Here is a 27,424-nt window from a genome sequence, read left to right on the forward strand (position 1 = left end):
AATTGTTGACCAGTAGCCCTGGAACGAAGAGAGTGGAGGAAAGTTCTTGATACGGCACGAGTCACCACGGTTTTAGGATGCTGTAGTAAATAAGTATCAATCTTGAGTTGTACCAGCCTGCATGTCGTCCGTGCTCTCCATGCGGCATGATCAACACAGCATTTACAACGTATAAAAAAGGAACTCGAATAGAAACTAGAAAACAAGAAACCTGTTCGCGGGAATTCGACCTTGAAATTTTTCTTTTTTTTCTGCAGCTGTTAAAGGAAGTAACTATGACAACGACTCTGTATGTTATTGGAATTCAGCGAGGGGATAGACAGTATTCATCGTTTGAAATCTACCGTTCCGACGTCACACTTCCGTGACAAAATGCTAAAAATGAACTTATGCGTATTTGCTTAGCGTTACAAAAAGGGAGCCCGAAGGAAATGTTATATATTGTCAAATTTGTCAAATTTAGCAGTTTTGTGTTAACCCATCGGCTTATCTTATCGGTGTTTCGGTAAGTTTCTGGTTTCTGGAGGACAAACAGATGTGATTATAATTCTCTTCGTTTTGGTTTGTCTCTGTGTCAACAACATTGTTTTTATGCGTAAAACTTGTCGGAATTCATACCAGGAAAAGATGTTTTGCAAGGAAGCTTGGTAACATTTTTGTATTTAAAGGAAATGGCTGCTGAGAGTTATCGATTATTGATTGAAGCTTATGGTGAACATGCTCAAACCCAAAAAATTTGAGAGCGATGGTTTTGGTGCTTTAGATATGACAGACATGGATCCTCCAGATTAGCCAAAAATATTAAAGATGCACGTTGGATAACATTATTGGATGAAGACGAAACTGAAACTATTAAGCAGTTGGCAGGAACATCAAATGTTACCCAATCGAATAATTTCAAACGTCTATACGCTTTGGGTAAGGTTTACGATCAATGCAGCACAGATTTTCTGAACAATATTTTTAATCTTTCGAAGAGGTGTAAGTTAGGGTTGGTCTACAAAAACGAACGTTTGAAAGATGGGTAAAGATCATATCTAACGATGGCCAATACTTTAATAACTAAGGCGTTCTGTTTCAGTACGATAATCAATGCTTAAATAAGACAACAAAATCGACATTAATGATCGAAACACCTATTTATTTTAAGGTAATGGGTAAAAAAGTAAAATCACATTTAAAATGAGAAAACTGAGAAATGGTGACATTCAACGGTAATAGACTAGACCGGATTTTGTTAATTTTTATTAGTTAAGATAATCACAACAACGATCAATAATACAAGAATTTTGTCAAGATACAAAAAAAAATCCGCGTTTCTGGTTTCTACAGTAGCCATATTGAATGCCTGATGCGGAACAAGATGCCGTTGTCAAATACACTATTTAAAACAAACACACCAGCTTTTCAACTTATTTTCATATTTTATTTCTGGATAGTCCCCTTTGGAGAAGCAATCGTGATCATAAATGGTAAACCAAAATCGGATGGTTCCACTGTACTATTTTTCCATATTTCATGAGGAAAAATCTCATCCAAAATTAATCTATTTTGGGGAAACCGAGGTAACATGTTGTTTCCGACTCAATCAGAAAACAGACATAAATAATTCCCAGTTTGATAACACCAAACCATGTTACGTGCCAGTAATCAAGCCGATATTTTTACCCGCTCAAACCAATCTCCTATCCAAAAAAACAACACGACAAACAAGTTCCCCATTCCGCAGTTTAGTGCTCGGCTCGCTTCACTGAGAGTAATTTCCAATTTGTTTACCTTTCCAGATCAATCGTCAGCAATGGACTAGCGGCCAGTAGGAGGGTTCGCTCGCTAGCAGGAGGACGCTCGCATCAAATTCAATTAGAAACCATCCCCTAGCGACGGAAGTGGACCGAAACGGACCGAAAAACAAATCAAATTTGAATATAAAGGAAAAACAACATTAACACCTTTTTTTTTTGTTGAGAGAAGGTGTCGGACGAACGGTGAATTCAGTGTTTAGTGCTTCGACTGTCAGCGTGCGTCATCGTCATTTTGGCAGTCCGAAATGGAAAACGGTTGAAAACCGTGGCGGAGCTCGTCCCCGGTCCAGGTGCGAACCCCGTGACAGTGTGCTAAGCGCTGAGTGAAACGAGGGCTTAAATTTATTTGCCACCACCTCTTCGAAATGCACACGTGTGCACTATGTGGCAGCTGTGGAGCTATAATTCGCCAATGCGACGATAGTTGAAAGGGAAGAAATATAAAATGTGCAAAAGGTTCTCGAAATCTAAGAAGTAGAATAGTGCGAACGTGCGCGATTTACGGCCCCGGCAATGGGCCGGTTGACAGAGAGAGCTTTCTCATGGCCGGCGCGGCCTTGGCCGTCGTCGGTCAGGACGGTGACAGAAAAAATACATCGCTTTTCGAGTCGTCGAGGAACCACTACCACCACCAGCAGCAGCAGCAGCACGGTGCCAACGACGACCTGGAAACCGTTTGCGGCCGGCAGCGATGTCGGTGGATTCATCGGTAGAGAATTGGGAAGCGGCCCGAATCTCTCCGGTGGTGGTGACAACAGTCAGAGTAAAGAGGATTATGGTGGCACTAGCAGCAGCAGCAGTAGCTCTTTGGATGACTACATCTACGAGAACAATAGCAGTGCTAGTGCTAGTTCTAGTAGCAGCGAGTTGTTCAGTGAAATACTCTCCAACTTCAATAGTACCCCCGTAGGACCTAGCAGTCAGTCCGTGTTCTCTAACTATACAAACGAGTTCGGCATTAATGCGAACGTTTCGAGTGGCAGCAGTAGCAGTGACGATGGGAGTTTCGGGGCGACTAGCAGCTCTCGACTGTCTTTCGGTTCCCTCCCAAACCTGCTCGAAGAGGACGAGTTGATGGCTCTGTGGAATTGCACCAACTGCTTTTTGCTCAATTATAGTGGTAGTAGTAGTAGTAGCAGTAGTTCAGCACTGATCAATGCCACCGTCAGCAGTAGGTACGTCAATGGGTCGGAACGGGATCCACTGCTGTCTGCGACAGATGACGGTGGCGTGGATGAGGATGCCGAAACCACCATCTATCTGATACGGGTGATAGCGACCGCCATTGTTTTGGGAATTGTTATTTTAGCTACGGTTATAGGTGAGTACAAATATAGTGAATCTTTTATTTCTTCCATTTCTGTTTTTTGTTTCTTGCCAACGGTGAAATTGCTCTCTGCTTCGACCGATGTCACGTTCCTGGGAAAACACCGACCAAAAAGCTCGAGCTCGAGGTTCAATTGTACGGAACGCGAAATTTGCTGAGAATGCAAATTGCGCGACACTCGTCATTTGCTAGCAGAAATTGAAAACTAGAGAGCACTCGCGGCGAAAAAAAGCAACTCTCTAACAAACGCCGGTGCAGTTGAATCGAAACTTTGTGGTTTGGTACACTTGAAATTGCAACTTATCGCAGTCATAGTGTAGCATTTAAATTTGATAATTGCCACTGTGATAATATTTTTCTCAGTTGAGAATACTTCAGTCAAAAGTGAAGAACTCCAAAAAATTTTTGCGCATCAATAAATTAACTTCCAATTCACCGGATACAACCGGTAGAAGATCTTATTTTCACGTTGCAGGAAATCCATTTGATCTTGATTGAAACCCAAGAAAGTGATACTTTACCGCAGCACGCTTCGAGCAGCCGGAAATTGACTTCTGCTTTTATCGCTTTCTTATCCAATTGAAATCACTCTCACTTCCGTTCGATTATCCAAGTGAGGCCACGTGGCAAGGTGTCTGTTTTCTATACCTTGGCTGAGAGGGGATGGAGCACCTTTTCTCTGGGTGTCGAGCGATACCCTCGCGGAAAATATTTTCCACTCTGGAGACTCTTGGAGACCATCAGTCAGTAGGCAAGCAATTGTGTGATTTATAAGGATGAGACTTGAATTTTAATTCGTTCGACATCTTACTTACTGCGCAGTTAGGGGCGGTCTTGGCGACTGCCCCCAGCCACGGGTTTGTATAGGTTATTGACCGCATTATCATTTTCTTGTTGACAAGGTTTCGGTTTTTGTAAAGCGCTCTTCCATGAATAATTTATAAAGCCTTCAAAACTGGTGGTAGTATAGGTAGTATTTTATGAAAAATATGCAAATGGCAGAATTGAAATTCTTAACAAACTTTGAATTAAAAATTGCCAAATCAATGTTATTTTAATATTGAATAGTGTGATAATTCTATATAGAAAGGTGAAATATTTTGAATAGAATAATATAAATACATAAAATTGGTGAAGTTAGTAACATTTGCAACTTGACGAAAAATTATCGCATTAAGAAATAAATTTTTACCAATTTAGTAATGTTTAAAAATAAATTTAAATGCATCATCATATGACGGTCTATATAAAAATTAGAACCTATAAAAATTGGGCATTTTTCTGAAATTTATAAATTCTGTAGAGTTTACGCATCTGTAATATATAAAATATCTATAAAATTTATTTATTATCCCTAAAATGTATAAATTCTAAGAACTTTTCCAAATCCATGATTGCAATAAAATCTATAAAACAAAAAAATAAAATCTATAAAAACTATAAATTCTATGAAATCTTTTTTTTTTCTTCATCTATAGTTTATTTGACACGGCACAAATACAATTCAATGTTTAACGGCCCAATTATATCTGGTAGCTTACTTTCTAAAGTATCTTAATAACTAAAAGCAAATTTTTTATCCTCGCTGTCGACTACGAGCTGAAACTAAATCTAACTTAAAGCTAGAATATTTTGCATTTCTATAAAATCTTTGTACCTATAAAATCCCACTTCTGACACCACAATGCAGAGCCCCTTTCTAAGGACTTTGCCGAGATATGTGATATATTTTCCAGAAAAACGCAACACAAATCCCGTACGTGTGGTCAATGGTACCACACGGAATCACTTATAATTAACTCATTCAGTATGAAACAGCTTACCCCCCAGCCCTTGAGTGTATTCCATGAGGTACAATTTCCCTCGCGACACTAGTATCTATCTTTGTTATCCTAATGGCCTTTCTCGGCCTATCTCTACTTTAACACAGTACACAACCAGACGAGTGGCTATTTTTTGACGCCTTGTAACAACCGCAAACAACCCGGTAAATAACCCTCGCGCACGCGGCGACGAGTTACCGGCGCATCAAGTATGGTGTTTATTCTATCTGTGCTTACGGGTGACTTTTTTGCCGTTCTCGTCACCCCAGCCAAGCAGAAGACTTGCGAGTGCGGCGTTCCGGGTTCCAAAATGCGTCAGCTAATGTGACGGAACCCTGTAGGAATCTTTCAAGCACCGCGGGGGCCGTTACACTACAAAATCAATAATATCTATCAAATCTGTCAATAAAATCTATAGCACCTTTAAAGTCTATAAAATCTTCAAAATCTACAAGCTTTTTAAAATCTTTAAAATTTATAAAATTTTTGAAATCTATAAAATCTATAGAATCCAAAAAATCCATAAAAATAAAAAAAAATTACAAAATCTATAAAATCAATAAAAGCTATAAAATCTAAAAAAGCTATAAAACCTATAAAACCGATAGAATTTATAAAATCTATAAAATAAAATCTATAAATTCTTTAAAGTCCATAAAATCTATAAAATCTTTAAAATTTATAAAATCTATAAAATTTATAAAATGTAATCTCGGGTCGTTGCGGGTAACTCCTATTACCAAACTAAGTTGTTCCTGCGTTTGGGATATTTATAGAGCTGGCAATCGTCAACACTGGAATCACCGTCTTCAAGGCGACGTAACTCCATGGGACAGCACATTGTTTCGCTGAGAGTAGCATAAACCTTCTCTTAACTCTCGATGCACTTCAGCCGTCGAATTCAAATTAAACAAAATTTGTGGAATCTCAAGTGAAAATTTTTTAAAGGAGCTGTCCTCATTCCACGTGTAGAATTTATGGGGAAGTTGTTGGCTAATGTTCACTCTTGTCCGCAGATCTTCCGCGCCTAGTGTCAAGTAATGATAAAAACACTTATAGCATCTAAACGGTTTGTTTTATCGGTATAGTGTCCTCTGCAAAGTTGTGTATAAATCATTTAATCCTTCTATGAAAGATATACGCTGTAAAAAAAATAATATGTTTTGCTCTGACAAATTTTAATACTTTTATTTCTCCTAGTTCGGTTAATTTATAGGGTGTGAAATCGTTATTTATAAAAAGCTAGTTTTTTGAGATATTAAATTAATTGGGCTGATACAAATTTCGAATTCTTTTTATGTCCAAGGTTATCAAAGTTAGCAGAGGGGGTGGCGAAAAATAAATAACACCGAGACGAAAAAAAAAGAAATATCTTTGATCAAAGTTTGTGTGCAAGTTATGACGTTTGTAACTCAAAAACACGTTGAAAGATAACACTTTATTATTATTATTTATTTATTTCGCTTGCCTTTCGACGACACTCTCGCTGTCACCCGACTTATTTGTTGCTAAATTAAGCATTAATGCTGTCGGAAAACCAATGAAATGAACAAAACGGTCTGAGCTTTTTTTTCTTCCCCTTCCAATATTCAGGATTTTTGAAGGGGGAGTGACATAAAATGAAAATAAAGTTTGTAACGGCGTATTTTTTTTTTTTTTTTGAATGGACAAAAATACCCTCTACAACATGGGTGAAGTTTTTATACCAATCAAACAAATTATTTTGGATTTATTAGGCAGTCCATCAGTGACAGATTTAAAATAAGTTCAATTACAGGCTTAAAAATTTGTTCAAAGCTGTTGAAGTATTCGGACAAAGTATCCAGGTATTGCTGAATTTTTTTGTAAGATCTAATCACCCTTGCATATGAGTGTGGTATCATCGGCAAACAGAGATAGTTTACCTCCAACGGGAAGATCGGGGATGTCTGATGCAAAGATATTGAAGAGAATTGGGGCAAGGATACATTCCTGAGGAGCCCCGGAACCAATGCTAAAAGTGTCAGAGCTGATGTCACTTTTAGCAGTAGTTTGGACTGACCTGGAATGTTTTGGCTGATTAAAGGCCAAAAAAGAAAATGATCCCAAATTAAGCTCAGAATGGCCGAAATCGCCTTCTAAAGGCCAGAAAAGGCCAAAAAAGAAAATGATCCCAAATTAAGCTCAGAATGGCCGGAATCGCCTTCTAAAGGCAAGAAAAGGCCAAAAAAGAAAATGATCCCAAATTAAGCTCAGAATGGCCGGAATCGCCTTCTAAAGGCAAGAAAAGGCCAAAAAAGAAAATGATCCCAAATTAAGCTCAGAATGGCGAAAATCGTTTTCTAAAGGCCAGAAAAGGCCAAAAAAGAAAATGATCACAAATTAAGCTCAGAATGGCCAAAATCGCCTTCTAAAAGCCAGAAAAAGCCAAAAAAGAAAATGATCCCAAATTGAGCTCAGAATGGCCAAAATCGCCTTTTAAAGGCCAAAAAAGAAAATTATCCCAAATTAAGCTCAGAATGGCCGGAGTCGCCTTCTAAAGGCCAGAAAAGGCCAAACAAGAAAATGATCCCAAATTAAGCTCAGAATGGCCGGAATCGCCTTCTAAAGGCCAGAAAAGGCCAAACAAGAAAATGATCACAAATTAAGCTCAGAATGGCCAAAATCGCCTTCTAAAGGCCAAAAAAGAAAATTATCCCAAATTAAGCTCAGAATGGCCGGAGTCGCCTTCTAAAGGCCAGAAAAGGCCAAAAAAGAAAATGATCCCAAATTAAGCTCAGAATGGCCGGAATCGCCTTCTAAAGGCAAGAAAAGGCCAAAAAAGAAAATGATCCCAAATTAAGCTCAGAATGGCCAAAATCGTTTTCTAAAGGCCAGAAAAGGCCAAAAAAGAAAATGATCCCAAATTAAGCTCAGAATGGCCGGAGTCGCCTTCTAAAGGCCAGAAAAGGCCAAACAAGAAAATGATCCCAAATTAAGCTCAGAATGGCCGGAATCGCCTTCTAAAGGCCAGAAAAGGCCAAACAAGAAAATGACACAAATTAAGCTCAGAATGGCCAAAATCGCCTTCTAAAGGCCAAAAAAGAAAATTATCCCAAATTAAGCTCAGAATGGCCGGAGTCGCCTTCTAAAGGCCAGAAAAGGCCAAAAAAGAAAATGATCCCAAATTAAGCTCAGAATGGCCGGAATCGCCTTCTAAAGGCAAGAAAAGGCCAAAAAAGAAAATGATCCCAAATTAAGCTCAGAATGGCCAAAATCGTTTTCTAAAGGCCAGAAAAGGCCAAAAAAGAAAATGATCCCAAATTAAGCTCAGAATGGCCGGAGTCGCCTTCTAAAGGCCAGAAAAGGCCAAAAAAGAAAATGATCCCAAATTAAGCTCAGAATGGCCGGAATCGCCTTCTAAAGGCAAGAAAAGGCCAAAAAAGAAAATGATCCCAAATTAAGCTCAGAATGGCCAAAATCGTTTTCTAAAGGCCAGAAAAGGCCAAAAAAGAAAATGATCCCAAATTAAGCTCAGAATGGCCGGAATCGCCATCTAAAGGCCAGAAAAGGCCAAACAAGAAAATGATCACAAATTAAGCTCAGAATGGCCAAAATCGCCTTCTAAAGGCCAAAAAAGAAAATTATCCCAAATTAAGCTCAGAATGGCCGGAGTCGCCTTCTAAAGGCCAGAAAAGGCCAAAAAAGAAAATGATCCCAAATTAAGCTCAGAATGGCCGGAATCGCCTTCTAAAGGCAAGAAAAGGCCAAAAAAGAAAATGATCCCAAATTAAGCTCAGAATGGCCAAAATCGTTTTCTAAAGGCCAGAAAAGGCCAAAAAAGAAAATGATCCCAAATTAAGCTCAGAATGGCCGGAATCGCCTTCTAAAGGCTAGAAAAGGCCAAAAAAGAAAATGATCCCAAATTAAGCTCAGAATGGCGAAAATCGTTTTCTAAAGGCCAGAAAAGGCCAAAAAAGAAAATGATCACAAATTAAGCTCAGAATGGCCAAAATCGCCTTCTAAAAGCCAGAAAAAGCCAAAAAAGAAAATGATCCCAAATTGAGCTCAGAATGGCCAAAATCGCCTTTTAAAGGCCAAAAAAGAAAATTATCCCAAATTAAGCTCAGAATGGCCGGAGTCGCCTTCTAAAGGCCAGAAAAGGCCAAACAAGAAAATGATCCCAAATTAAGCCAGGATGGCCGGAATCGCCTTCTAAAGGCCAAAAAAGTCAAAAAAGAAAATGATCACAAATCAAGCTCAGAATGGCCAAAATCGCCTTTTAAAAGCCAGAAAAAGTCAAAAAAGAAAATGATCCCAAATTAAGCTCAGAATGGCCAAAATCGTTTTCTAAAGGTCAGAAAAGGCCAAAAAAGAAAATGATCCCAAATTAAGCTCAGAATGGCCGGAATCGCCTTCTAAAAGCCAGAAAAGGCCAAAAAAAAAAATGATCCCAAATTGAGCTCAGAATGGCCGGAATCGCCTTCTAAAGGCCAGAAAAGGCCAAACAAGAAAATGATCCCAAATTAAGCTCAGAATGGCCAAAATCGCCTTCTAAAGGCCAGAAAAGGCCATAGAAGAAAATGATCCCAAATTAAGCTCAGAATTGCCAAAATCGCCTTCTAAAGGCCAGAAAAGGCCAAAAAAAGAAAATGATCCCAAATTAAGCTCAGAATGGCCGAAATCGCCTTCTTAAAGCCAGATAAAGTCAAAAGAGAAAATGATCACAAATTAAGCTCAGAATGGCCAAAATCGTTTTCTAAAGGCCAGAAAAGGCCAAAAAAGAAAATGATCCCAAATTAAGCTCAGGATGGCCGGAATCGCCTTCTAAAGGCCAAAAAAAGTCAAAAAAAGAAAATGATCCCAAATCAAGCTCAGAATGGCCGAATTCGCCTTCTAAAGGCCAGAAAAGGCCAAAAAAGAAAATGATTCCAAATTAAGCTCAGAATGGCCGAAATCGCCTTCTAAAGGCCAGAAAAGGCCAAAAAAGAAAATGATCCCAAATTGAGCTCAGAATGGCCAAAAACGCCTTCTAAAGGCCAAAAAGAAAATTATCCCAAATTAAGCTCAGAATGGCCGGAATCGCCTTCTAAAGGCCAAAAAAGAAAATGATCCCAAATTAAGCCAGGATGGCCAGAATCGCTTCCTAAAGGCCAAAAAAAGTCAAAAAAGAAAATGATCTCGAATTAAGCTCAGAATGGCCAAAATCGCCTTCTAAAAGCCAGAAAAAGTCAAAAAAGAAAATGATCCCAAATTAAGCTCAGAATGGCCGGAATCGCCTTCTAAAGGCCAGAAAAGGCCAAAAAAGAAAATGATCCCAAATTAAGCCAGGATGGCCAGAATCGCCTTCTAAAGGCCAAAAAAAGTCAAAAAAGAAAATGATCTCGAATTAAGCTCAGAATGGCCAAAATCGCCTTTTAAAAGCCAGAAAAAGTCAAAAAAGAAAATGATCCCAAATTAAGCTCAGAATGGCCGGAATCGCCTTCTAAAGGCCAGAAAAGGCCAAAAAAGAAAATGATCCCAAATCAAGCTCAGAATGGCCAAAATCGCCTTCTTAAAGCCAGAAAAAGTCAAAAAAGAAAATGATCCCAAATTAAGCTCAGAATGGCCAAATTCGCCTTCTAAAGGCCAAAAAAGAAAATGATCCCAAATTAAGCTCAGAATGGCGAAAATCGTTTTCTAAAGGCCAGAAAAGGCCAAAAAAGAAAATGATCCCAAATTAAGCTCAGAATGGCCAAAATCGCCTTCTAAAGGCCAGAAAAGGCCATAGAAGAAAATGATCCCAAATTAAGCTCAGAATTGCCAAAATCGCCTTCTAAAGGCCAGAAAAGGCCAAAAAAAAAAAAATGATCCCACATTAAGCTCAGAATGGCCGAAATCGCCTTCTTAAAGCCAGATAAAGTCAAAAAAGAAAATGATCACAAATTAAGCTCAGAATGGCCAAAATCGTTTTCTAAAGGCCAGAAAAGGCCAAAAAAGAAAATGATCCCAAATTAAGCTCAGGATGGCCGGAATCGCCTTCTAAAGGCCAAAAAAAGTCAAAAAAAGAAAATGATCCCAAATAAAGCTCAGAATGGCCGAAATCGCCTTCTAAAGGCCAGAAAAGGCCAAAAAAGAAAATGATCCCAAATTAAGCTCAGAATGGCCGGAATCGCCTTCTAAAGGCAAGAAAAGGCCAAAAAAGAAAATGATCCCAAATTAAGCTCAGAATGGCCAAAATCGTTTTCTAAAGGCCAGAAAAGGCCAAAGAAGAAAATGATCCCAAATTAAGCTCAGAATGGCCGGAATCGCCTTCTAAAGGCAAGAAAAGGCCAAAAAAGAAAATGATCCCAAATTAAGCTCAGAATGGCGAAAATCGTTTTCTAAAGGCCAGAAAAGGCCAAAAAAGAAAATGATCACAAATTAAGCTCAGAATGGCCAAAATCGCCTTCTAAAAGCCAGAAAAAGCCAAAAAAGAAAATGATCCCAAATTGAGCTCAGAATGGCCAAAATCGCCTTCTAAAGGCCAAAAAAGAAAATTATCCCAAATTAAGCTCAGAATGGCCGGAGTCGCCTTCTAAAGGCCAGAAAAGGCCAAACAAGAAAATGATCCCAAATTAAGCTCAGAATGGCCGGAATCGCCTTCTAAAGGCCAGAAAAGGCCAAAAAAGAAAATGATCCCAAATTAAGCTCAGAATGGCCGGAATCGCCTTCTAAAGGCAAGAAAAGGCCAAAAAAGAAAATGATCCCAAATTAAGCTCAGAATGGCGAAAATCGTTTTCTAAAGGCCAGAAAAGGCCAAAAATGAAAATGATCACAAATTAAGCTCAGAATGGCCAAAATCGCCTTCTAAAAGCCAGAAAAAGCCAAAAAAGAAAATGATCCCAAATTGAGCTCAGAATGGCCAAAATCGCCTTCTAAAGGCCAAAAAAGAAAATGATCCCAAATTAAGCTCAGAATGGCCGGAGTCGCCTTCTAAAGGCCAGAAAAGGCCAAACAAGAAAATGATCCCAAATTAAGCCAGGATGGCCGGAATCGCCTTCTAAAAGCCAAAAAAGTCAAAAAAGAAAATGATCACAAATTAAGCTCAGAATGGCCAAAATCGCCTTTTAAAAGCCAGAAAAAGTCAAAAAAGAAAATGATCCCAAATTAAGCTCAGAATGGCCAAAATCGTTTTCTAAAGGTCAGAAAAGGCCAAAAAAGAAAATGATCCCAAATTAAGCTCAGAATGGCCGGAATCGCCTTCTAAAAGCCAGAAAAGGCCAAAAAAAATGATCCCAAATTGAGCTCAGAATGGCCGGAATCGCCTTCTAAAGGCCAGAAAAGGCCAAACAAGAAAATGATCCCAATTTAAGCTCAGAATGGCCAAAATCGCCTTCTAAAGGCCAGAAAAGGCCATAGAAGAAAATGATCCCAAATTAAGCTCAGAATTGCCAAAATCGCCTTCTAAAGGCCAGGAAAGGCCAAAAAAAGAAAATGATCCCAAATTAAGCTCAGAATGGCCGAAATCGCCTTCTTAAAGCCAGATAAAGTCAAAAAAGAAAATGATCCCAAATTAAGCTCAGAATGGCGAAAATCGTTTTCTAAAGGCCAGAAAAGGCCAAAAAAGAAAATGATCACAAATTAAGCTCAGAATGGCCAAAATCGCCTTCTAAAAGCCAGAAAAAGCCAAAAAAGAAAATGATCCCAAATTGAGCTCAGAATGGCCAAAATCGCCTTCTAAAGGCCAAAAAAGAAAATTATCCCAAATTAAGCTCAGAATGGCCGGAGTCGCCTTCTAAAGGCCAGAAAAGGCCAAACAAGAAAATGATCCCAAATTAAGCCAGGATGGCCGGAATCGCCTTCTAAAGGCCAAAAAAGTCAAAAAAGAAAATGATCACAAATTGAGCTCAGAATGGCCAAAATCGCCTTCTAAAGGCCAAAAAAGAAAATTATCCCAAATTAAGCTCAGAATGGCCGGAATCGCCTTCTAAAGGCCAGAAAAGGCCAAACAAGAAAATGATCCCAAATTAAGCTCAGAATGGCCAAAATCGCCTTCTAAAGGCCAGAAAAGGCCATAGAAGAAAATGATCCCAAATTAAGCTCAGGATGGCCGGAATCGCCTTCTAAAGGCCAAAAAAAGTCAAGAAAAGAAAATGATCCCAAATCAAGCTCAGAATGGCCGAATTCGCCTTCTAAAGGCCAGAAAAGGCCAAAAAAGAAAATGATTCCAAATTAAGCTCAGAATGGCCGAAATCGCCTTCTAAAGGCCAGAAAAGGCCAAAAAAGAAAATGATCCCAAATTAAGCTCAGGATGGCCGGAATCGCCTTCTAAAGGCCAAAAAAAGTCAAAAAAAGAAAATGATCCCAAATCAAGCTCAGAATGGCCGAATTCGCCTTCTAAAGGCCAGAAAAGGCCAAAAAAGAAAATGATTCCAAATTAAGCTCAGAATGGCCGAAATCGCCTTCTAAAGGCCAGAAAAGGCCAAAAAAGAAAATGATCCCAAATTAAGCTCAGAATGGCCGAAATCGCCTTCTAAAGGCCAAAAAAGAAAATGATCCCAAATTGAGCTCAGAATGGCCAAAATCGTTTTCTAAAGGCCAGAAAAGGCCAAAAAAGAAAATGATCCCAAATTAAGCTCAGAATGGCCGAAATCGCCTTCTAAAGGCCAGAAAAGGCCAAAAAAGAAAATGATCCCAAATTGAGCTCAGAATGGCCAAATTCGCCTTCTAAAGGCCAGAAAAGGCCAAAAAAGAAAATGATCCCAAATTAAGCTCAGAATGGCCAAAATCGTTTTCTAAAGGCCAGAAAAGGCCAAAAAAGAAAATGATCCCAAATTAAGCTCAGAATGGCCGGAATCGCCTTCTAAAGGCCAGAAAAGGCCAAAAAAGAAAATGATCCCAAATTAAGCTCAGAATGGCGAAAATCGTTTTCTAAAGGCCAGAAAAGGCCAAACAAGAAAATGATCACAAATTAAGCTCAGAATGGCCAAAATCGCCTTCTAAAAGCCAGAAAAAGTCAAAAAAGAAAATGATCCCAAATTAAGCTCAGAATGGCCGAAATCGCCTTCTAAAGGCCAAAAAAGAAAATGATCCCAAATTGAGCTCAGAATGGCCAAAATCGCCTTCTAAAGGCCAAAAAAGAAAATGATCCCAAATTAAGCTCAGAATGGCCGGAATCGCCTTCTAAAGGCCAGAAAAGGCCAAACAAGAAAATGATCCCAAATTAAGCTCAGAATGGCCGGAATCGCCTTCTAAAGGCCAGAAAAGGCCAAAGAAGAAAATGATCCCAAATTAAGCCAGGATGGCCGGAATCGCCTTCTAAAGGCCAAAAAAGTCAAAAAAGAAAATGATCACAAATTAAGCTCAGAATGGCCAAAATCGCCTTTTAAAAGCCAGAAAAAGTCAAAAAAGAAAATGATCCCAAATTAAGCTCAGAATGGCCAAATTCGCCTTCTAAAGGCCATAAAAGAAAATGATCCCAAATTAAGCTCAGAATGGCCAAAATCGCCTTCTAAAGGCCAGAAAAGGCCAAAAAAGAAAATGATCCCAAATTAAGCTCAGAATGGCCAAAATCGCCTTCTTAAGGCCAGAAAAGGCCATAAAAGAAAATGATCCCAAATTAAGCTCAGAATGGCCAAAATCCCCTTCTAAAGGCCAGAAAAGGCCATAAAAGAAAATTATCCCAAATTAAGCTCAGAATGGCCAAAATCGCCTTCTCAAAGCCAGAAAAAGCCAAAAAAGAAAATAATCCCAAATCAAGCTCAGAATGGCCAAAATACCCTTCTAAACGCCAGAAAAGGCCAAAAAAGAAAATGATCCCAAATTAAGCTCAGAATGGCCAAAATCGCCTTCTAAAGGCCAGAAAAGGCCAAAAAAGAAAATGATCCCAAATTAAGCTCAGAATGGCCAAAATCGCCTTCTTAAGGCCAGAAAAGGCCAAAAAAGAAAATGATCCCAAATTTAGCTCAGAATGGCCAAAATCGCCTTCTTAAGGCCAGAAAAAGCCATAAAAGAAAATTATCCCAAATTAAGCTCAGAATGACCAAAATCCCCTTCTAAAGGCCAAAAAAGAAAATGCTCCCAAATTAAGATCAGAATGGCCAAAATCGCCTTCTCAAGGCCAGAAAAGGCCAAAAAAGAAAATGATCCCAAATTAAGCTCAGAATGGCCAAAATCGCCTTCTAAAGGCCAGAAAAGGCCAAAAAAGAAAATGATCCCAAATTAAGCTCAGAATGGCCAAAATCGCCTTCTTAAGGCCAAAAAAGAAAATGATCCCAAATTAAGCTCAGAATGGCCAAAATCGCCTTCTAAAGGCCAGAAAAGGCCAAAAAAGAAAATGATCCCAAATTAAGCTCAGAATGGCCGAAATCGCCTTCTAAAGGCCAAAAAAGAAAATGATCCCAAATTAAGCTCAGAATGGCCAAAATCCCCTTCTTAAGGCCAGAAAAGGCCAAAAAAGAAAATGATCCCAAATTAAGCTCCGAATGGCCAAAATCGCCTTCTAAAGGCCAGAAAAGGCCATAAAAGAAAATGATCCCAAATTAAGCTCAGAATGGCCGAAATCGCCTTCTCAAGGCCAGAAAAGGCCAAAAAAGAAAATGATCCCAAATTAAGCTCAGAATGGCCAAAATCGCCTTCTCAAAGCCAGAAAAGGCCAAAAAAGAAAATGATCCCAAATTAAGCTCAGAATGGCCAAAATCGCCTTCTAAAGGCCAGAAAAGGTCAAAAAAGAAAATGATCCAAAATTAAGCTCAGAATGGCCAAAATCGCCTTCTAAAGGCCAGAAAAGGCCATAAAAGAAAATGATCCCAAATTAAGCTCAGAATGGCCGAAATCGTCTTCTAAAGGCCAAAAAAGAAAATGATCCCAAATTAAGCTCAGAATGGCCAAAATCGCCTTCTAAAGGCCAGAAAAGGCCATAAAAGAAAATGATCCCAAATTAAGCTCAGAATGGCCAAAATCCCCTTCTAAAGGCCAGAAAAGGCCATAAAAGAAAATTATCCCAAATTAAGCTCAGAATGGCCAAAATCGCCTTCTCAAGGCCAGAAAAAGCCAAAAAAGAAAATGATCCCAAATTAAGCTCAGAATGGCAAAAATCCCCTTCTAAAGGCCAGAAAAGGCCAAAAAAGAAAATGATCCCAAATTAAGCTCAGAATGGCCAAAATCGCCTTTTAAAGGCCAAAAAAGAAAATGATCCCAAATTAAGCTCAGAATGGCCAAAATCGCCTTCTTAAGGCCAGAAAAGGCCAAAAAAGAAAATGATCCCAAATTTAGCTCAGAATGGCCAAAATCCCCTTCTAAAGGCCAGAAAAGGCCATAAAAGAAAATGATCCCAAATTAAGCTCAGAATGGCCGAAATCGCCTTCTAAAGGCCAAAAAAGAAAATGATCCCAAATTAAGCTCAGAATGGCCAAAATCGCCTTCTAAAGGCCAGAAAAGGCCATAAAAGAAAATGATCCCAAATTAAGCTCAGAATGGCCAAAATCCCCTTCTAAAGGCCAGAAAAGGCCATAAAAGAAAATTATCCCAAATTAAGCTCAGAATGGCCAAAATCGCCTTATCAAGGCCAGAAAAGGCCAAAAAAGAAAATGATCCCAAATTAAGCTCAGAATGGCCAAAATCGCCTTCTAAAGGCCAGAAAAGGCCAAAAAAAAAATGATCCCAAATTAAGCTCAGAATGGCCAAAATCGCCTTCTTAAGGCCAGGAAAGGCCGTAAAAGAAAATGATCCCAAATTAAGCTCAGAATGGCCAAAATCCCCTTCTAAAGGCCAGAAAAGGCCATAAAAGAAAATTATCCCAAATTAAGCTCAGAATGGCCAAAATCGCCTTCTCAAGGCCAGAAAAAGCCAAAAAAGAAAATGATCCCAAATTAAGCTCAGAATGGTCAAAATCCCCTTCTAAAGGCCAGAAAAGGCCAAAAAAAAAATGATCCCAAATTAAGCTCAGAATGGCCAAAATCGCCTATAAAAGGCCAAAAAAGAAAATGATCCCAAATTAAGCTCAGAATGGCCAAAATCGCCTTCTTAAGGCCAAAAAAGAAAATGATCCCAAATTAAGCTCAGAATGGCCAAAATCCCCTTCTAAAGGCCAGAAAAGGCCATAAAAGAAAATGATCCCAAATTAAGCTCAGAATGGCCAAAATCGCCTTCTCAAGGCCAGAAAAGGCCAAAAAAGAAAATGATCCCAAATTAAGCTCAGAATGGCCAAAATCACCTTCTAAAGGCCAGAAAAGGTCGTAAAAGAAAATGATCCCAAATTAAGCTCAGAATGGCCGAAATCGCCTTCTTAAGGCCAGAAAAGGTCAAAAAAGAAAATGATCCCAAATTAAGCTCAGAATGGCCAAAATCGCCTTCTAAAGGCCAGAAAAGGCCAAAAAAGAAAATGATCCCAAATTAAGCTCAGAATGGCCAAAATCGCCTTCTTAAGGCCAGAAAAGGCCATAAAAGAAAATGATCCCAAATTAAGCTCAGAATGGCCAAAATCCTCTTCTAAAGGCCAGAAAAGGCCATAAAAGAAAATTATCCCAAATTAAGCTCAGAATGGCCAAAATCGCCTTCTCAAGGCCAGAAAAAGCCAAAAAAGAAAATAATCCCAAATCAAGCTCAGAATGGCCAAAATCCCCTTCTAAACGCCAGAAAAGGCCAAAAAAGAAAATGATCCCAAATTAAGCTCAGAATGGCCAAAATCGCCTTCTAAAGGCCAAAAAAGAAAATGATCCCAAATTAAGCTCAGAATGGCCAAAATCGCCTTCTTAAGGCCAGAAAAGGCCAAAAAAGAAAATGATCCCAAATTTAGCTCAGAATGGCCAAAATCGCCTTCTTAAGGCCAGAAAAGGCCATAAAAGAAAATTATCCCAAATTAAGCTCAGAATGACCAAAATCCCCTTCTAAAGGCCAAAAAAGAAAATGCTCCCAAATTAAGCTCAGAATGGCCAAAATCGCCTTCTCAAGGCCAGAAAAGGCCAAAAAAGAAAATGATCCCAAATTAAGCTCAGAATGGCCAAAATCGCCTTCTAAAGGCCAGAAAAGGCCAAAAAAGAAAATGATCCCAAATTAAGCTCAAAATGGCCAAAATCGCCTTCTTAAGGCCAAAAAAGAAAATGATCCCAAATTAAGCTCAGAATGGCCAAAATCGCCTTCTAAAGGCCAGAAAAGGCCAAAAAAGAAAATGATCCCAAATTAAGCTCAGAATGGCCGAAATCGCCTTCTAAAGGCCAAAAAAGAAAATGATCCCAAATTAAGCTCAGAATGGCCAAAATCCCCTTCTTAAGGCCAGAAAAGGCCAAAAAAGAAAATGATCCCAAATTTAGCTCCGAATGGCCAAAATCGCCTTCTAAAGGCCAGAAAAGGCCATAAAAGAAAATGATCCCAAATTAAGCTCAGAATGGCCGAAATCGCCTTTTCAAGGCCAGAAAAGGCCAAAAAAGAAAATGATCCCAAATTAAGCTCAGAATGGCCAAAATCGCCTTCTCAAGGCCAGAAAAGGCCAAGAAAGAAAATGATCCCAAATTAAGCTCAGAATGGCCAAAATCGCCTTCTAAAGGCCAGAAAAGGTCAAAAAAGAAAATGATCCAAAATTAAGCTCAGAATGGCCAAAATCGCCTTCTAAAGGCCAGAAAAGGCCATAAAAGAAAATGATCCCAAATTAAGCTCAGAATGGCCGAAATCGTCTTCTAAAGGCCAAAAAAGAAAATGATCCCAAATTAAGCTCAGAATGGCCAAAATCGCCTTCTAAAGGCCAGAAAAGGCCATAAAAGAAAATGATCCCAAATTAAGCTCAGAATGGCCAAAATCCCCTTCTAAAGGCCAGAAAAGGCCATAAAAGAAAATTATCCCAAATTAAGCTCAGAATGGCCAAAATCGCCTTCTCAAGGCCAGAAAAAGCCAAAAAAGAAAATGATCCCAAATTAAGCTCAGAATGGCCAAAATCCCCTTCTAAAGGCCAGAAAAGGCCAAAAAAGAAAATGATCCCAAATTAAGCTCAGAATGGCCAAAATCGCCTTTTAAAGGCCAAAAAAGAAAATGATCCCAAATTAAGCTCAGAATGGCCAAGATCGCCTTCTTAAGGCCAGAAAAGGCCAAAAAAGAAAATGATCCCAAATTTAGCTCAGAATGGCCAAAATCCCCTTCTAAAGGCCAGAAAAGGCCATAAAAGAAAATTATCCCAAATTAAGCTCAGAATGGCCGAAATCGCCTTCTAAAGGCCAAAAAAGAAAATGATCCCAAATTAAGCTCAGAATGGCCAAAATCCCCTTCTAAAGGCCAGAAAAGGCCATAAAAGAAAATTATCCCAAATTAAGCTCAGAATGGCCAAAATCGCCTTCTCAAGGCCAGAAAAAGCCAAAAAAGAAAATGATCCCAAATTAAGCTCAGAATGGCCAAAATCCCCTTCTAAAGGCCAGAAAAGGCCAAAAAAGAAAATGATCCCAAATTAAGCTCAGAATGGCCAAAATCGCCTATAAAAGGCCAAAAAAGAAAATGATCCCAAATTAAGCTCAGAATGGCCAAAATCGCCTTCTTAAGGCCAGAAAAGGCCAAAAAAGAAAATGATCCCAAATTTAGCTCAGAATGGCCAAAATCCCCTTCTAAAGGCCAGAAAAGGCCATAAAAGAAAATGATCCCAAATTAAGCTCAGAATGGCCGAAATCGCCTTCTAAAGGCCATAAAAGAAAATGATCCCAAATTAAGCTCAGAATGGCCAAAATCGCCTTCTAAAGGCCAGAAAAGGCCGTAAAAGAAAATGATCCCAAATTAAGCTCAGAATGGCCAAAATCCCCTTCTAAAGGCCAGAAAAGGCCATAAAAGAAAATTATCCCAAATTAAGCTCAGAATGGCCAAAATCGCCTTCTCAAGGCCAGAAAAGGCCAAAAAAGAAAATGATCCCAAATCAAGCTCAGAATGGCCAAAATCGCCTTCTAAAGGCCAGAAAAGGCCAAAAAAAATGATCCCAAATTAAGCTCAGAATGGCCAAAATCGCCTTCTTAAGGCCAGAAAAGGCCGTAAAAGAAAATGATCCCAAATTAAGCTCAGAATGGCCAAAATCGCCTTCTCAAGGCCAGAAAAGGCCAAAAAAGAAAATGATCCCAAATTAAGCTCAGAATGGCCAAAATCGCCTTCTTAAGGCCAGAAAAGGCCAAAAAAAAATGATCCCAAATTAAGCTCAGAATGGCCAAAATCGCCTTCTTAAGGCCAGGAAAGGCCGTAAAAGAAAATGATCCCAAATTAAGCTCAGAATGGCCAAAATCGCCTTCTAAAGGCCAAAAAAGAAAATGATCACAAATTAAGCTCAGAATGGCCAAAATCGCCTTCTAAAGGCCAGAAAAGGCCAAAAAAAATGATCCCAAATTAAGCTCAGAATGGCCAAAATCGCCTTCTTAAGGCCAGAAAAGGCCGTAAAAGAAAATGATCCCAAATTAAGCTCAGAATGGCCAAAATCGCCTTCTAAAGGCCAGAAAAGAAAATGATCACAAATTAAGCTCAGAATGGCCAAAATCGCCTTCTTAAGGCCAAAAAAGAAAATGATCCCAAATTAAGCTCAGTATGGCCGAAATCGCCTTCTAAAGGCCATAAAAGAAAATGATCCCAAATTAAGCTCAGAATGGCCAAAATCGCCTTCTTAAGGCCAGAAAAGGTCAAAAAAGAAAATGATCCCAAATTAAGCTCAGAATGGCCGAAATCGGTCATGAGCTGACGATATGCCAGACAGTGGTTTGTTGTTTAGCGGGAGCGGTGTGAAATTTGGAAACATATGGTGCAGCCTAGCAAAATTTTGCTCGTTATAAGCAGGAGCCCTGTTCCTACCAGTTTGTTTCCTTTTGGCGGCATCCTTTCAGATCTTGATGGAACTCCGCTAACTAACACCGATCGCTACCCTGTTATTGTTGCCCACAGCTTGCATGTCCAAACGCAAGGCACAAAGTGCCGCCCAAGTAATGGAACTCTTCGCAAAATGTACCATGTGCAGCTGATCGCGGTAAGCACCAGTATGGATCCTTTCTCACAGTAATAAAGATTTGCTGGGGCTGATGGTGGAAGCGTTCTAGTTTCTTCCTGATCTTAAATAGCTACGGAGAGGACTAACGTGACAAGTGGGCGGGGCCACGCACTCGGTATAATGGAAGAAAGTGAAAAAAGGGGGGGTGGCTCTGTGCGCTTTTTTTTTTCACTATAAAGATGAATGTTGCGCGCGGAGTGTATTAGTTTTTCGTCAACTGTTAAACCGCCTACAAACTCGTCATTAAGATGGCATCAAGAACACGAGCGGGCCATGGACTAACGGCAGAGCAGCTAAAGTTTACCTCACGTGCTATTGCTGTTATCAGAGCGCTAGTCAAGTACGCTGAGTCCGAAGCTAAAGCTTTTACGAAATACACTAGCTCAAAGTGAATTGTTTCGTTCCTCCTGCCAAGCACAAATACAATTGGCCTTTCTCTGAATTCTCTTACCTTGCAAATTATGAAATATGCAGTTTTATCTTTATTGCAAACGATTAAAATTGTTTGTTTTTCACTAAATGCGATCATATTTTAACTTTCGAGCCAGTTGGAATTATGTTTGAAATTTGTTTGTTGTTGTTATTAAGCCGTTTAGTATGTGTAATACAAATTAAAATATACTAGAGTGAAGGCTGCGCTTGGATTGCTCCATTGCGAGCACGCGATTGGTTGAACTATATCCAAAATGGTTTTGAATTTTAACCTCTTCACTATGAAAAAATGGTTCACAAATTGATTTCATAAACAAAAGAAGTTTGTTCTATATCCAACGAGATATTGATGACTAAAATCCGTTCAGCGGTGACAAGGTTGTCAGCATTTGAAGTCTTTCATTCTGCCGTTTCACTCTATTTTTGAGATTTCGGAATAGTACCCTATTCCAAATGAGACGTATTCTACGTCAAAAATTGTAACCAACAACATCTTTTTTACATGGGATTTTAACTTGACTACTTTAACCGTTTTGCAGGCAATTATGCATGAAAATATTTATTTCCAAGATGCAACAGTCGTCTATTTTGAATCCATTTTAGACCATGATAGTCTACATTGCTTTTCAGCTTCCAAAATGTGTTTATGCTGCTTGGAAACATCGACGTTATTATTATACAGTCAATAACACTTCACAATTTTGTAGTCGTGACAAAGTCTGCTAGCGAATTTTCCTTGAAATAAATGAATGTATTTTGAATAATTTCACGCTTGTGTATACGTTATCTTCACTTTCTTCGGTGCCGATTTCCTCAAGCCGCGAGTGGCTTAACAAGTTCACGAATTAGGCCTTACTAAGTAAAACACAAAGCGCACGTCATTTCAATTACCGTTGCGTTAATGGTGCTCTCATCTTTTGAAATAATAATCTCGAGGACTCGTATTACTAACAAACTCAAGCGAAAGCTTATTTTTGTAGCATGCTTCAAAACGGCTGCATTCCACTGGGATCTATCTGTTAATTAATTTGTACTCTAAAGTGCTTCCTTCCTCTCGAACGTAAAGAAATTGGTCTTTTTCCAGCGACGGAGCTCTTAGTCTGGCCTATCATTGAACAGTGAAATGAAAAACTCAGTATATAAGCATCTTCGTTATTTTTTCGCCATAATTGAATCGAGTATTGAACTAATATTTTTTCTCCATTTATATAATCGAACTTAAAAATAAATCAATTATTGCCTCCCAACGAAGCCAATGTCACTGCTTTGGTACGTTTAGGAATGAAGGAATGCTTCCAGCGCTGGTCATCAATCTTCCCCCGCTTGGACTGAGGGTTCTTATCGGAAGTGGAAGCTCCAGATGTTTACTTTTTCGTTGGTGATCGAAGTACGTGCGAGTATTTGTGCCTTATCGAAAAATGACTCTAACTATTCTCCCGTTCGGCAGTTGGAAAATCCTGCTTTGTATTTTCTTTTGAGTAATGAGCCTGGAATGTATACTTCTCTGGTAAGCATTACACCCCAAATCGATCATCTTCTCATTCCCGGTTGAATAGTCAAACGCACTTATCATGATAGGTAACTCTTGTAGACACACTTTCCCGGCTGAAAAACTAACAAACGGCATCCATTTTCGTTTCACTCTGCGAAGTACGTCACACCTCCCCCCTTGGAGGATAACAAGAAAAAAGCGACGCTTTCTTAAAAGCAGCTTGCGTAGCAATATATTTCTCAATCCCGCAGGCTGTTGTGGTTGTTTATGATTATTAGTACCATTTGTCAAATACTCGCTACGAAAGCTGGGTTTTTCTCACATTTGTTATCGTCGCGAAAATGACAAACACATGGGACGTTTACCTACATGTGGAATGCATAAAGTTATCGCCCTTTACTCGGGTCTAGATGGTAAATTTTTGTAGAGAAGAGGAAAAAGGATACAACCGGAGCTACGCGTCGAGACAAATAGGCTATAATATGTATGCTCATCAGCAATTTGGTTAACGTTCGATACTGTTAGTCCGATGGTCTGACGATAACGGGACCTGGTGGCTGGTCCATCAGAAAAAAGGCGTCACACGAAACGTGTCTCTTCTGCGGCACGTTTCTACCGACCGCTTTTTTCTCACGCTCGGACCGAAACGCCAGAAGTTACGTTCGTTCGTGACAATTCCAAGTCTGTACCCAAAAAAAAGCGGAACGGTCACAAGATGTTCAGTCATGTTCGGTTCCGTACGTGTGTGCGGTGCGTGTGTCATTTTCCTTATGACAGCTTCTGATGGCAGCAGTAGGGAAAAAATTTTCAAGTCGCCTGATTGCCTGTCCCGAAAATGATTTGCCTTCAAAGGATATGACTACGTGTCACGTAAGACGAACTACGGATATTGATGGCTCCATTTGCCTATTGCGCTTGAAATGGGAAGAAGCTGTCGCTGTACTGATGTGATGGGTGGAAGTTACTTCGCTTCCTGGAAAAACTAGAAGGCAATAATCGAGATTGCTGGCGCAGATGACTGTAGGAAAGAGATTCTTAAAAATCAAGAAGATTGTTTGAGTCTTAATAATTCACAGCTTGAAATACTACTGAATGTTCGATTTTCGAATAAAATTGAACATTATCGAATAATTTAACAGTAATCAAGCGACAACATTATTTTCCAGCGCTTAATTTTTGATTAGCAGTGCCAGTAATTTATTAATCAGGTTCAGCATCTTCTGACAGGTATTAGCATGCAAGACAAAAGCCATGCGTCACTCTAGCAACAGTAAACATAACAAAAACAGAAGTTTCCGACAATCAATTTCTTCCCCAATTGTTACACCGATTCGAGTAGTCACTCAACGCTCGGATGAGTGATCGAGAAACAGAACGAACAATTCAGACGAAACTTCAAGTTCAGCACTCTCTCACGTTACCGGACAATTCATCACCAGCCAAACGGCTTTACTCAGCCGGGCATTCAACATCATCCATCTGATGGCCGGTCTTCCGTTGGTGAAGCTGCTGTTGCTTTCGGTGATAACAAAGTCATCAAATAAACTGTCCCCTCGGCACCGCACTTTGTTACTCGTCTGACAGCTCCCTCCCTCTCTCTCTGTCTCTCGTTCACTTAACAGCAGATAAATTACTGCCAGTCTGGTTAATGTTTTGATTAATTTTGGCTCTATCCCCTGTGTCCAGCTCACACACTCACACTCACATTAGGTCAACACCGTCATCAACGGCACGGCACTACTGGGCTGCGAGGCTAGAATACGGCCGGCAGTCTGCCGCATGGGAAAACCAAAACGACAAAGATGGATCGGTTCTGGCCAAAATCGAAACGGCAGACTTTTGGGAATTTAAATTGGACGGTAATCAATCAAAGTAGGCGCGAAAACCGTAGCGAATGTTGACAATGGCTGCTGGAACGTGGTTGTTCACTTGCTAAGTGAAAGTGGTTTAATCATTTTTAGGAACGGATAAACGTAATCTGTATAAACATAATTTAATCGAAGCAGGGAGCTTAGGATATCCATTTATTTTCTTCTTTTTAGGGTAATTGAGTTTGTTCTTTAAAAAAATCTTTACTTTTTTCTCTTACTTTTAGGAAACGTTTTTGTTATAGCGGCGATTCTGCTGGAACGGAACCTGCAAAGCGTTGCCAACCATTTGATATTATCGCTAGCCGTGGCGGATTTGCTGGTCGCCTGCCTGGTGATGCCACTCGGAGCCGTGTACGAGGTGTCCAACGAGTGGCGACTCGGAGCAGATCTGTGCGACATGTGGACCTCCAGCGATGTGCTGTGCTGTACGGCATCCATACTGCACCTGGTGGCAATCGCGCTGGACAGGTAGGCTTTGCTTTTATTGATAGTAGGGTTTTTGATCCTGGTTCGAACCATGCCAAAATTGATCCTGGTTCGAACTATTACGAAAAGTTCTGAATAATCATATTAAATTCAATTATTTTAGATTAGAACGATTGCAATCTATGCTTTCGATATCTGTCTTAACATAGGATTTTTTTTTACATATTAAAAATTACAGCCTTAAGTTAAATTATTTTCAATTAAAAAAGCGTTGATTTTGGCTTTGGTTGTTCATATACGACCTGGTTCGTCGTCATTATTATATAGTATCCAAACCAATTATATTCGAGCAAGAACAGTTTTGAAACATTTAGACAAGAATATTATTCCATTCCTGTAACATTTTTTCAATTGAAAGGTTTGTTAAAATAAATTTTAAAAAAAAATATGACAGTATATTTTTGATCCTGCTTCGAACTACCGATGATCGTGGTTCGAACTAGCAAGCTTCCTTATATCACCGCTAGAGTCTCTAAGCATTTTTTATATTTCAGTCAAAGCAGTCCAAATATTTAAAAACTTTTTGGTAAATTAGTATGCTATAAGGGGTTATCCATATCCGTTCAGAATTTGTTTGAGTCATTGAAAGAATATTGCATATTTGGAGCAGTAAAAAAAACTTTTGCACGATTCAATCAATAGTTCGAACCAGGATCATATAAATGGTTCAAACCACAATCAGCATAGTTCGAACCTGGATCATTATTTCTCTGTCATTAAATATCGAAAAGTGAAACATTCAGGCATTGAAATACAGTTTTGAGTACTACAATATATTCGTTATAAGTGTGTTTTCACAGAAGTCAATTTTGATACATAACTGCCATCATTTATTAGAAACGATGAGATCAACCCAAGTGTATCATGAAAAACGCTGAAACTAGTTCGAACCAGGATCAAACACCCTACTTGTCGAAAAGAGTTCAATAGGATTTGCTACACGAGGGTTCTGTTATCTAGGTAAATTGCTTTGCTGAGGTATTTGTTGTAATTATTCAGGAGTTTCGTATCCATTTTTAGGGCCAAGAGCAACCCACTCTTAGGGAGAATATCTTTATAAACTGAATAAGAAGATAGCAGAAAATTATGTGTGCATTTCAAACATCTCCTCTTTGTGCCAGTATTTTTTGTTTTGTTTATGCATACTCAGTTTTGTTTAAAATGGTGTAGAAATCTCCCAGATGGTCTCGAGGTACGATACTGGCCTAACAAGCCAGTCGTCGTAGGTTCGAGTCTTGTCTCGGGAGAGACTGTTAGTGTCAGTAGGATCGTAGCGCTAGCCCCGCAATTGTCCTGTACACTAATAGTCGGCTGCGAAGTCTGTGTATAAATAAACAGAAGGTCAAGTTCCGAATCGGAATGTAGCACCACGGCTTTGTTTTTTTTTGTGTAGAAACAAGAAGCATTGCACAAGCGCATTGTACAACTCTAACTGAACTGTACATAAATTTCGGCATAAAGTTCATGATAAACCATTTCACAATTGAAACTTAAATAGGAAGTGGACAAAACAACACTTCATTCTCATTGTCTGAATCATGGTTCAAGTCCAGTGGTTTGGTTTCCAATCAAAATTTGTATCAAAATGAACGTTTGATGAAAATTTCGATAAACCCTCTAGTGCCCAAGTTGATTTTCAGAGGGGCTTAGGTAAAATCATTATTAATCATTATAAACACATTTTAAGCATTTATTGAAGCTTTTTAGAGGTTTGACTGAAGCCCGCCAGAAGGCGGCATTGGGCACTAGAGCGTTTGTTTACTTTAAAAACACCATGCCGATACGAGGGATGTGCTACCCAAAAATTGCAACCCAACGAATATGCCTCATTGTCGCCCATTCGAAGATTTTATTGAGGTTTTGAGTTTCTTGGTGTACAAAAATAACTGGAGAGCAACGAACCGCAAAAAGTTTATTGTTACTATTGAGATATGGGTCATTCCATCGAAGTGACCACGAAAAGGCACAAACTTGGACACGACCATCACAGATTTTGCTCAAAGTTGGGAGAATTATTCATCTACCGTCACTTTGGAAAAATCCCAAATTTGGTGTCGATTGGAATACCCCCCGCTCTGTGGGACCCCCCTGTTTATTGCAAAGTTCCGCATTTTTTGTTCAAAATCTTTTTTTTTCTTACAGTTCATAGACGTAAGATGTCCGAAAAATACTGATAGATGATTTCTGAAGAAAATAAACCAAGGAATCCAGAAAAAAAAAGTTTTGACCAGAAGTGTTGCCAGATAATTTTTTTGTATTTGGAAACTAAATTTACATT

General features: G+C 39.2%; 1 protein-coding gene across 7 annotated transcripts in view; it reads left to right on the forward strand.

Annotated features, from left to right (window-relative positions):
* LOC129721159 (5-hydroxytryptamine receptor-like) overlaps positions 1-27,424 on the forward strand; it is a 422,605-nt gene that overhangs the window by 184,102 nt on the left and 211,079 nt on the right. For all 7 annotated transcript variants that reach the window (XM_055673405.1, XM_055673407.1, XM_055673406.1 and 4 more), the window contains 2 exons: positions 1,785-3,123; positions 24,885-25,128. In XM_055673405.1, coding sequence (XP_055529380.1) covers positions 2,316-3,123; positions 24,885-25,128 — 1,052 coding nt within the window. In that variant the 5' untranslated portion in view covers positions 1,785-2,315. The remainder of the gene's footprint in view (positions 1-1,784; positions 3,124-24,884; positions 25,129-27,424) is intronic.

This window comes from Wyeomyia smithii, chromosome 2, assembly GCF_029784165.1.
Source record: "Wyeomyia smithii strain HCP4-BCI-WySm-NY-G18 chromosome 2, ASM2978416v1, whole genome shotgun sequence".
NCBI lineage: Eukaryota > Metazoa > Arthropoda > Insecta > Diptera > Culicidae > Wyeomyia > Wyeomyia smithii.